This window comes from Ursus maritimus, unplaced genomic scaffold (genome assembly GCF_017311325.1).
Source record: "Ursus maritimus isolate PB19 unplaced genomic scaffold, ASM1731132v1 scaffold_13, whole genome shotgun sequence".
NCBI lineage: Eukaryota > Metazoa > Chordata > Mammalia > Carnivora > Ursidae > Ursus > Ursus maritimus.
The window spans coordinates 58,050,660-58,063,238 of NW_024423675.1; the positions used below are offsets into that span (position 1 = coordinate 58,050,660).

General features: G+C 44.5%; 1 protein-coding gene across 1 annotated transcript in view; it reads right to left on the minus strand.

Moving 5' to 3' along the window:
• The window catches only part of CNKSR3 (CNKSR family member 3), an 84,504-nt gene extending 79,355 nt beyond the window's left edge, over positions 1 to 5,149 (minus strand). The window contains exon 1 of the mRNA XM_040627977.1: positions 4,961 to 5,149. Coding sequence (XP_040483911.1) covers positions 4,961 to 5,012 — 52 coding nt within the window. The 5' untranslated portion in view covers positions 5,013 to 5,149. The remainder of the gene's footprint in view (positions 1 to 4,960) is intronic.
• Positions 5,150 to 12,579: the final 7,430 nt, after the last annotated feature.

The following is a 12,579-nucleotide window of genomic DNA, read 5'->3' on the forward strand; positions in this document are numbered from 1 at the left end:
TCGAAAGAAAAAGACCTCCCTTTTTCACTGACCACAGAGGCTAAAGGGGAAAGTATAACCTAACTGGAATCAGGACTGTGGGAAGAACCGGCCTCTGTATGGACAGCAGCAGGACCGGTGTAAAAGTCTAACACTGGAGTTCACCTACAATTTACCAGATCTCTACAGATAACATTGACATTCCAGCCCCTCCGGGACCAAGTGAGGCACTTTAAGACTGCTGACCTGACGTGCCCCATACTAACAGACATTACAGGGAAGAGCAGTGCCTGTGGCCAGATTACAGAGAATGAGCAAATAAATGCCCTGAATCCCACAGGCTCACACCTTAAGCAAGAAACCCCTTTACTCTTGGTTTGTGATGGGGAAATGGCACCCATGCTAGGAGCAAGAAGCTGGCCAGAGAGACCTCTGTTCTGCCACTAAAGCTGGGTATTAGAGATGTGCTCACTCAACAACACACCTATTGAGAGCCTGCCCATTCCAGGCCAATCAACGACCAATGGCGCTTGCAGGACAAATCAGTGGTCCTTCCTCCTTGTCAAAGACCCTGCCCAGTGGTCTGACAACAGAAACACAACTTGGGTAGCTGCATCTTACAATGCAACTTCTAATATTTAAACCAAACTTAGAGACCAAGACTTCGTATAACTTATAGTTTTGATCTGAGAAAGCTGAACGGGAATGAAAACAAAATGCCATTTCTTAAAACAGGGTGGACCCACGGGCTTGATGTTAGTGGGAAATTATGACATGCATCCTACTTTGAGAACTAACCTATAAAGACCAGTACATGTAAATTATATGTGTCAGACACTATTGGCTGCTTACCAATATCCATTCTCCACCCCCTTCTTCCTCACTGAACAAACTCCAATTTTTTTCAGGGCCACAATGGACTCAATTAAAAAAAAAAAAAAATAGAGTGACTAGCCTCCCTTGCAGCATGAGGCTACGTGACAGCTCTTGGCAAGCCAAGTCACTTGATGGAGCTTCTAAGAGAAGACCTGGCTACCACCAGTCTTTTGCCTTCTCTGGGTCTCCTTCCTCCTACCTGGAATAAAGACAGGACCCTGGAGGTGAAACAGCCATCTTGCACTGCAGCATTAAGTATGAAGATGAACGCCACTTGCTGCACCACGTGCTAAGAAGGGCTGAACAGGACGGCAGAAGGACGGCAGAAGGAGCCTGGGCCCCGGACGGCACCATGAAGTCCCCAGCTACTTCTGAATTCCCTACCTCCAGACTTCTTTTACAAGAGAAAATCAACAGTCCCATTTGGTTAAACTCCCGTAAATTGGATTTTCAGTTATGGGCACCTGACCCTACTCTCATCTGATAGACATTGTAAAATATTTGCTTTGCAAAAGCCTCTAGAATTATTTAAAGGCAGGGTGCTATGAACTATGAACTAATTTGATTTACAAATAATCCTACCAAATAGGTAGGATAAGACACACATATACCAGACAACTCTCCTCCACTAACAGGATATTAATGACTCACATCATGGGAATCCTGAAGGTCTGCTCATCAATGTGGTGAAGATTCTGAGAGTCCTCTAAGAGTGAGAACCTCCCAGAAGATGGAGTAAAGCCAAAGTACCCGGGCTCAAATGTTGCTGTCCCTTCCCCACTATGTGACCCTGATCAGGGTACTGGACCTTTCTGTGCTCAGAATGGAACTACAAAATGGAGATACCAGTTCCTACCTCAAAAGGTGGTTATGCACATTATATGAGTGAATACTCATACCATGCAGAGACCTGAGCCTGACATACTGCTAAGATTTAGTGAGGATCTCCTAATATCATGATGAGATCGGTGACAGTATATTGAAGATTCATACAAACAAAAATTATAATAAGAATAAAATAATAATAAAATCCATATGAATTCATTCATTCTGTAGACACAGACCCTTTTTCCTAATGCATGCACCTGCCTCCTAACATCAACACGAGAGAGAGCAAGCTGTAAACTGTGGTCAGGTATAGACAGTTTTAAATCCAAAGCTTTCTACGGTGCTCACAATCACCATACCATACTCATGCAACACCAAGAGTGGCAAAGTCTACATGAGGAACTTCTTATCAGGAGGATGTATTTATAAAGTGGGGGTTGTGCAGAGAGGTTAGCAAAGACAACTAAAAATAGTCGTATAAGCAAACAAGTTTGCATAAGTCAACAGTTGATTGAAAAGTCAATACTTTCACATCATTACTATGAGAAATATTCAAGTAATGTGTCATGCAATTTGGGAGAATGTAGCCTCTTGTCTAAGAGTCTGCCACATTTGCTCCTGTTATCTTTTCTAGGTTCTAACATAGAAAGTATCCAGGTCATTCTATGAGGCTGTACTTAAGGATCCTTGTGTATCAAGTTGCCACATGCTAACCACAGGTATGTAACCTAATCAGTGTCCAGTGCTCCGGATACCAAGATATTGAACCACTCCTAACGGCTCTTTCACGTCAGTAGGAAACTTTTCCTAGATGAAAGTAATCTCAAGTCATAACATCAAGGCAATTGGATACCAAAAACCTTTGAATCTGCTCTTCCTTTTAGATGCTAAACAAACAAACAGGATGTGAATTTATACTTCTCCTCTCACAATCCCAAGAGGGACCAAAAAAAAAAAAAGAGAAAAAAGAAAAAGACAGCAATCTTGAGGGTGTGAAGATCTCACTCCATAATCTTCCTGTGTGCCTGTTACCGTTTTTCTAGTTGTACATTATCAAGTAGGCTGGCAGGGGCTCAGGAAAACCAGAGAGTGATAAATTGTAACCCCTTCTTGACTCTGGAGCCCTAGAGCTCCAACAGAAATATACTGCATGCCACAAATGTGACTTGTGTGTAATTTCCCACTTTTTAGGAGCCACAATTAAGAAGATAAAAATAAACAGATGAGGGGCGCCTGGGTGGCACAGCGGTTAAGCGTCTGCCTTCGGCTCAGGGCGTGATCCCAGCGTTCTGGGATCGAGCCCCACATCAGGCTCCTCCGCTAGGAGCCTGCTTCTTCCTCTCCCACTCCCCCTGCTTGTGTTCCCTCTCTCACTGGCTGTCTCTATCTCTGTCAAATAAATAAATAAAATCTTTAAAAAAATAAAAAAATAAAAAATAAACAGATGAAGTTAGTTTTAACCATAAATTTTATTTAACCCAATATATGCAAAATAGTCACCTCAACATGTAGTAAATATGAAAAACTGAGACAATATACATTCTTTTTTTTTGCACTAAGTCTTCATACGTGTGTATCACAATTCTGACAAGCCCAACTCAAGGGCTTAAGAGCCACATGTGACTAGTAGCTACCCTACTGGACAGAACAGCTCCAGGGGTCAAAACCTGCTGAAAATCATCCACTTCTTGAGTTGCTTCTATGACAGACACATAGGTAAAATGATCAACCAACTCAGTCTTGGCAAGTCACTAGTTGGGGAATCTGGTGGTATCCTGAACAGGGAAACATACCCCATTGCAAAACAGGGTCTGGGAACTTATAGCTTTTAAACAAATGTTTTGTGCCAGGCACTGGAAATGCTATTTACCCTTTACCTGGGCAAACCTAGTCACCAACATACAAGTTTGTGTTGTTTTCACCCTCATTTTAAATAAGAATCCAGGAAATTTTGGTCCCTGGACAAAGCTCTTCTCAGCAGTATATCCCTTTCCTGCTCCCAATGGAAATGATCAGGCATTCCCCACTGACACATCCCATAATGTCCCATATATCTAGAACATCCCATTCCACGTGGTCTGTGTGTACTACGCAGGCATGAGAAATGAGATGTAGAGATGACCAGTTTCCGTTACGCCCCAGCCATGGGTGTGACAGTTGGAAAGATGACCTGATCTTACCAGTATTACCTACCTCACAGGCTTACTGTGATGACCAAAGGCAATAACAGAGAGAGAGTTCTTAGCAAACTGTAAAGCGCTATACAATTCTAGTTATTATTATTGAGAAAGGACACCATTCCTCACCTGGAAGAGCAGATAGAAGAAAGAAAAAAAATAGTAACTTCAAACAAAGAGATGATCAGTTGGGAGGGGGTGAAGAACCCATGAAAACAGTGGTCGTTTTTGTGAGCCTCCTTTCTTTGAAAGAGTACAAAGAGGCTTGAGGAAGCTCTATCACTCTTCCCCGGAGATCTTGGGAGACATAAAAAGCAAGCCAGACCACTCGGAGTGAGAGCTTCTATCCCTGCTCAATCACCTATTACCGCCCCACCCCACTGCTTTTCCTCATCCCAAGTACTGTACAATTCAGGACAGTTATTCTAAACAGATCTCTTCTTCCCAAGGTCTAAATGTGGCCTAAAAACTGCAGCGCCACGGGGGGTACTGGCACCTTCCCGAGCAAGTCCCGAGTCCGGGGAGTCTGGCTCAAGGCTTCTCGCCGGCGCGAACGCCTCAATGTTGGCTCTCGTGCCGCCCTCTCGCCTCCTCCAACAAAAACAGAGACTCTGCGAGCAGCCGGAGTCTCCCTTTACCTGTCCAACCGCCCCGTCATGCCTGCGAACTACTCTGGGCAGGCGGCATTTACGAGGTCCGAGGGGAGCCACCCACACAAAGGCTCCTTGTGCCTCTCAGCTCCGGGACCCGCAGCCTAGGAGCCGGGCACCGCACCCAGGCAGGGAAGGCGCCCCCGGTCCCGCAGAGCCCTCCCCCGCGAGTCCCCAGATCCGCACCCCCAACCCTCACTCTCCATAGAGAGGCCATCCCCACTCCACGGCTTCATGGTGGGGCTCCCCTCAACTGCCACAACCCGCACCCCCAAAAGCAGGCACAAGAGTTAGGGGTGCACAAGCCGCTCCGAAGTTTGCATTGTCACCGCGCTGCGCTTTCAACGCGTCTCGCCTGAAGGAGCGGCTGAGCACCCCCCTACCCCAGCTCCCCGCCCGCCCCATCCCTGGGCTGGACACACCGTCCCCCCCCCCAACAGACCCACTCACCTCTAGTCCAGTCCACCACTTGCTTGGGGCTCCACTTGGTCACGGGTTCCATGGTAAAAGGCTTTGCTCCCAGCTGGGTTAGAGTCGGCGGTTAAAGTCTTGTTACGAAGGCCCGCTGCCCCTTCCCGAAAGGGCGCGCCCCGCGGCTGGTCCCCGTGCGCCGGAGCGCCCCGTCAAGGCTGCATGGCCTCGGTCAGCGGGTCATCCCAGCGCGGCTCAGCCAGGACAGCGCGGCCCCCTCCCGGGCACACGGGACAGCCGCGCGGCTCCTCCTCCAGCTGCCACCGTCCAGCTGCAGCTCCTCCTCCTCCCCCCGCCGCCACCGGGAGCCCGGGCACAGCTGCCGCTCCTGGGCGACGGCAGTTGCGGGGACGCGGGACCGTGACCCCAGGCCCCCCGGCCTCCGCTCAGCACCCGACCCTTCGGGCCCAGCTGCTCGCCGCCGCTCGACTGCGCGGATGGCCGGGACCACTTCCTCCCGCTCTCCAGCCGCGCGCTCCGCTCCCGCTCCAGCTCCACCTCTTCGCGGCGTGCTCTCCCGGGGTCTCTCTGCTCCGCGTGCGCTGGCGTCCCCGAGCCTTCCCGGCCGCAGGTCCCACCTCCTGCGCCTCCCTCCGGGGCTGGACTTGAGCAGGGAGGAGCGCGGGCCGAGCGCGCTCGGGTTACAAAGTTTCAGCTCGGGTCGCTGCTCTCGGAATAAAAGAGGGGCGGGGCGGAGGACCCAGTGAAACTCGTGGGAGGGGGTGGTTCCCCCCCGCCCCCCGAAAAGGCCGACTCCGGTTACTTTCTCTCTCTAAGGCCTTCGCACACGCAGTCAGAGTGTCCCGGGCCCTACTTTCCTTTTCAAGAGGCGGGTTGTAGATCGTGCGTGCATCCTGAAGAGCCCTTTGGCTTGGGCGAGGCCTGGGTCCTATTGGTAGCAGAACAGTCTGTCTCGATGGGAGCAACAATACACTAAAAAAAAAAAAAAAAAGTAGGATCTGCATGTTCTGTTCATTTTCAATGTTTTGCATCAGTACTGCTCTGCGATTAAGCCTTCCTCGTTTTAAATATCTCAAGGCAAAATTATTTTGCTTCATATTTTAGGTAACATCGTGACAGTGTAAGTCACTGCACTAAACACCAGCCCCATGTTGTTTTGTTCTCCAAAGACAGCAAGCTTACCAGGAAATTGTGCCAGTCACTTCATTCTCAGCTTCATCCCTTCTAATGTGCAGTGAAAAACTGGCCCTCCACGTATATATTTTCATCCTTCCACTCGTTTTCAAACTAAGCCTTCCCTGTTGAATCTTCAAGGCCAGTGTCTTAAGAGCAATTATCTCTCATTTTAACTCTGGATGTGGGCCAAGTTCTCTTGAGTCTGGGGTGGGTTGGGCAACAAAGTCCCATGAATCTTGCCTGTAAGATGGACCTTGGCAACAAAAGGCCCAAAGCATCTGAAGGTGCCCAAGTGGAATGTTGGCAGGTAGGCAAAGCCAGAGGAGTTGGGAAGGAAACAGCCTCACTTCTGGGGCAAGGGGAAATGCAGCCAATCACTTCATTCTCAGCTCGATCCCACTCTCATCTGAAATGAAAGACTTCAGCCCCCTGTGTATCAATTCCCATCCCCTTCTGTTTTCCTACTACGTCTTGGGTGGCAGTCAGGGGTAAGGGGGCTGTCACTCACAGCAAGCACCCAGGGACTGAAGACCAGCTCCCACTCCATCCCTGGGCTAATGGAAAGCAATCACTTTCTGACATGCCATAGGAAAGGCTGCCCTCTGAGTATGAGGTGCTTGGCCAGCTGGAGTTGGCGTGGTGATGGTTACCCTGCAAGACTCAACCCCCTTTTAGTCATGCTACTAGCAAGGATATTCCAACTCGGTAGCTGAAGTGAATCATAATAAACTGGTAGCTTTTAGCATTATTTATTGCTGTCTTATAATTGTCGTATTTGCAAAGTGAGCTGATGCTCGTTTGCATTAGTCATCAATCTTGAAGGAAAAGCTGCTAGCCAGCCAGAAAAACAACAACAACAAAACAACAAAAATCAAGGGCACAATTGCGGAGACTGACATTTCATGGGACTCAATCTGGGGCCAAAATGAACCCTGAACAGAGGGAAAATCCTAAATTTGAGTATTAACCTCTTCTCCTTCAAAGCCTCCCCTGAACACGCTCCCCAGCCAGAGCGAGCTCTACCACCCACTCACAGAGATTCTTTTGGCACCTAACGATTCTTACCTTCAGTTATGATTATTTATTCACACCTTCCCCTTGGAGACTTGAAGGCAGAACCTACCTGATTTTATGCAGAGCTTTCTCTCCTCTCCCTCTTCCTACCACCTAACTGGTAGCACCTCACACCAAGTCAAAGGTGGGGTTAGTATTTATTCATTCAATTAGTATCTGTGAATGCGTCCTATGTGCCAGCCACTGCATTCACTAAATATTTGCTGAATTAGTGTGACAGGTACTATTTATACAAGTCTGTTGGGATGCTTATGTTGAAAAGGTGGCTAGCAGCAGGCCGAAGCCTCTGTTGTACCCTCTAATGACTGGGGGTACGAAGAAAAAACACTTTAAAAAGTGAAACAACATCAGACCCTTCTTTCCATGCAACTTAGCTCTAGGACTGTGGAAACACAACAACACAGATATGCAGTTATCAAATACAATGATTTTTTTTTTTTTTTGAGAAAGAGTTATTGGCACGCTAGCAAATTGGCAAAGGCAATGACAAACTTCCTGGTAGAGTAAATGACCTTCAAAAAAGATCACCTTTTAAACTTAATAATATCACTTGTTAACCATCTTTATCGCAGAAAGTAGGGAAAAGGACTTTGACATTTGTCATAGGGTTCACTAGAAAATATAACCAATCTTATCCACACCTTTTGTTACAGCAATCACTGTATGTTGTCATCTTTAATTATGATGAAGATGACCACATAATTTATCTCCAAACAACATATTCCTGAACATGTAATACTAAAGGGGAGTTATCAATAATTACATGGGAATAACATGAATAAATTGGTCTATATGGGCCCTATGATCATGAAGGAAAGTCAAGTGTTAATAATTTTGCCATAGAATTTTACTTGACGTTTTCCACAACGTTTTCAAATTCATTTGCATTAGTTGTTACTGGGGAGTTAAAAGCTAAAATTCTGAGAGTCAGGCAGGATTTCATCCTACTGAGTCAACACTGTCTGTACTCAGTACATAAATACATCATAGCTGAAGAGGAAGGCCATGCTAAGATCTCTAACCCAGAAGACCAATTAACTATCTAAATGAATTAGCGTTCTGTTTACACTTCAAGTCCTGAAGGCTAATTACTATTTAAATAAGGCCTTCTACTTTAATTACAGCTGTTAGCATGTGAAAGTTTTAGGGAGGCCTCTCTTCCTGTCTGAAATGCAAACTTGAAGACATCCAAAGTCACTAAGGGCACATAATAAAGGCAGAATCTTAGGTAAATAGCTTTGGAAATTCAAGTGTATACAAAAAGATCATTTGTAAATTTGCTAAGTTTTCTTCTCTGCTAGCTGTAATCTACAGCTCTACTATTACACGTAAATGTATGCACGCACAGGACCCAGCTGCAGCTACGCCATCTTCTTCAGAAGCAGAATTACTCATTCGGACCTTGATGTTTACCACAATTCATGATACATAGCAAGAAGCTGAATAAACCCTCTTCTAAACTGAACTGAATTTGTAGAACTGATACTAGAACCCACATCTCCTAGATTTCTCTTCCAGCTCCTTCATTTTTCTGACTTTGGGTCTCCTTGCACATAGAGGTCATTTATTCAACCAATGAAATATTCACTCAGTACTTGTAGGGCATTAAACTAGGCCCAAGGAAGATTCAGAAACAAGTGTGTGTGTGTGTGTGTGTGTGTGTGTGTATTTTTTTTTTTTTAAAGTAGGCTCCACATCCCCAGTGTGTAGCCCAAACAGGGCTTGAACTCACAACCCTGAGATCAGGACCTGAGCTGAGATCAAGAGTAGGATATTCAACCAACTGAGCCACCCAAGTGCCCCTAAAGCCAGTAATATTTATAGGTCAAAGGCATCATGTGATTTTCTGAGGGGGGGATTTCATCAGTACTCTTTATCAGAGGAAAGTACTGTGGTAGACCCAGACAAGAAAGTTTTAAGGGTCAATGTGATATTAACATTTTGAACCACTCCATATTTTATTAATTTTTTAATTTGAGAACTAAGGATGGAATATTTTAGATTAGTGGTTATTACTATAATTTATTTGACAAACACGGGAGTAGCAAAATATAGAAGCTTTTAAACAGATTATTAATCTGTAAAGACCCAGTCTCCTTCCCCAGTCCAAAACACTGTTGTTGTTTTTTAGAATGAAATAAAAAATAAATAAATAAATAAATAAATAATGCAAGCTACTCCAAAAATTCAGCTTTATCTTATAATCTGAGGTCCTCTTAATTATCCTTTTCTTCCCATCACATTGCCTTTACTATTGAACATTCCAAACTATTAATGTTTTCTTCACATTTAATTGTCTCGTGTATGTCTCTTGAGTTATCTTTTATCTTGAGCGATCCCACACAATTCTGCAAAACGCTGTCTGTGAAACATCCTGCAGTTAGAGCAGAGCATTCTTATCTATGACATCACCTCACTGCAAAGCCATCGGTTAACTAAATTATCCAGGCTGCTGATGATCTTGTCTTTCACTCAATTCCATTTGGCCTGAATTCTTCACACCATGGTAATATAGTTATCTTCCTAAATACCCAGTTTCCTCAACAGAAAATTCAGGTAGTCTAAGTCCTCCAACATTTTTCTGTGTTTTTTCTTAAGTCTCACTAGTGCTGCCTTACTTATTTGAATTCTTTTGATCATTCAGGTACTTTAATTAAGTCATCCTACAGTAGGAAAGCCGATATCTGGCTTTCCTTTACCGAGCCCTATCTGAAATTCTGAGATCACTGTCAATTGGATAAATGTTCGAAAACATCACCTATTTTAAATCAGACTTGGAGATGCTGATTAGACTTTTCTAACACAAAAGAGAAACAGTGATACCAGTAAATCCAATTTTCCAGGATTTATAGCTGTATTTTGGAGCAGTTGTTATGTGAAGCAATCCCCACAGAAGAGTGAGGCTTCCTGACCCACAAGTGCTAACGAGCTAACAAAGCAGTACGCTATGGACAAAGAAGGAAGCTTCAATCCTGCATCTTCCCCACGGATTTATGCTCCTTTTCATTCCAGCTATCAAGTTGCAGAGTGCCAAAAAGAACAGAATGCCATTTGCACCAGTTGTTCTTACAGTTTCATTTTAATTGTGGGACTCATAATCTCCAAGCAAGTACATATACTACCAAGAGTTTCAGACTCAATGATTTTTGTTTCAAATATAAACTCCATGTTGATAATGACGGACAAAAATCTGGGATAAAAAAAAAAGGCGAATTTTTTTAAGTCATTCTAAACCTAAAAATAAAACTATAATTAAAATGGGCCAAGTGCACTTTTAACATTAGAAATAACACACAGGTTTGAGTTTCACAAACACACTAACCCAAAATTTTACAAAATTCTTTAAGGTGTTAACAAAAACATAAAAATAATTGTTTATTGAGTATTTTCTACTTTTCTAATGTGAGTTTTGCCTAACAAAAATATTTATAATGACATTTCAAATCAAATTGAAATATATATCGAAACGCTCCAGACTGCAATTAAGCAACTTAATAAACTTGGAGCTCAGTCTACAAGATGTCTGCTCTCTTTACGTAGCTCCAATTCTGTTCAGAGGAGGGCAATTTCTTCAAGTTTTGACCTACCAAGGATTTGTAAATCCTGAAGCCACCATTAAACAACACAACCAGATTTTCACTAACAGCACCTTTATTCCTCCTATTTGGGTCCTTAGTCATTCGAGCCTGGAACAGGACCCTGTTCCATAATTTTCTATAACCAGCCCCACGTATTTGGAAATACTATAATCATCTGGGATGGGGGAAAGGTGGAAAGAAAAAGAGCACAGCAGAAAAGCAGGAAGTGCTTCAGTCTACTTCAACATCAAAAAGAAAAGGATGAAAATTAATACCAATCAGTGTTTTCCTGTAGAGAGTCAAATGATTCCATAGGATTTCAAGAACACTCCCAAAGGTCTAATTGAACAGGAAAACTCACACTTGCTGCCAAAAAGTCAGTAAAATGGTTGTTGAAACCCACAACCAGTTCACAAATGATAGCAACAGTAATTGTTTTACAGTATGCACTGCACTCTGAAAAAAACTCCCAATCAAATCTCTTTTTTCCATCTGAGCTCCACTGGAGTTTTACTTTTAGTTACAGAGGAATGGGGTTAAATTAATTCCTTTTCTACTTTTTCCTCCTTCTCCTGAGCTTTCTTTGAGAGAAACAGCTGTGGGATGGGGCTAGAAGAGATTCCAAGAGCTGGAGGGACCTCCGTTTAGAGACCCACAGAAAACACTTTGGTGGTTAAACTCCAGGAAATCTCCTGCTGTTGGGTGGAACCAAACAAAGGGGGTACTTCACAACCCCACAAACGTAATCGGCAGGCCTCACTTCTGTCCTGCTCCATAAAACATCCCTTGTGGATGCCACACAGTGGGCAGCCAGGGGAATCAGGGTATCAGAATAATTCTGATGCTGGCCTCCCTGGCCAGGCCCCAGGCAACACCAAGAGGCCAGGTTTGCCTTTTTTTTTTTTTTTAAGGATTTTATTTATTCACCTGACAGAGAGACAGCCAGCGAGAGAGGGAACACAAGCAGGGGGAGTGGGAGAGGAAGAAGCAGGCTCCCAACCGAGGAGCCCGATGCGGGGCTCGACCCCAGAACGCCGGGATCACGCCCTGAGCCAAAGGCAGACGCTTAACAACTGAGCCACCCAGGCGCCCCCAGGTTTGCCTTCTGTATCCCCTCCTCCTCCAAGATGCAACTCCTCCCCCTCGGACCGCATGTTTTGTGGTTCAATAACTTCATCTCCACTGAAACACTGACCTAAGAAGAATGTTCTTTTCTCAGAGAGTTCATCTTTTGAAGGGAAACTCTTTGAGGTCCCAACTAACTTTATTATCTCAATCTCTTAACGAGTCTATAACCAGCCATGTGACCTTGAACAAGCCAGCCTCTTGGGGCCTGTATATGGAGGATTTAGGTCTAAAGGGACTTTAAGAATCCTTCCAGCCTCAAATTTCTGTTTTTTAAATAATGAGGTTATCAGTTGGTGGGGGCGGATGAGGGGAAGGCAGTTTTGCATAAGAGACCTGACTGATTCCTTCCTGTCTGCTGTGAGTCCGCAGGGCTGCCATGGCCGTGTAAAATCATTTGGTGACACTGGCTTTGAAAATAGGAAATAGAATAGTGATAAGGGGAGAAAAAGGAGGAGGTTCAGGCGTCTGTATATTATTTATAGATTTTACCATAGGATGAACATGAGCAATTTGTCAGAATGAAGTTATACAGTTTGCCAGAAGTTGTCAATAATGTAATCACAGCAAATCATACTTTGGTTGTCAAACTAAGGGTTTTGCTTCTGCCAGCATTAAAATAAAATAAGTAAAAATACGAATGCACAGAGAAACACTTATTACTATTACTAGGCATCAGATGCC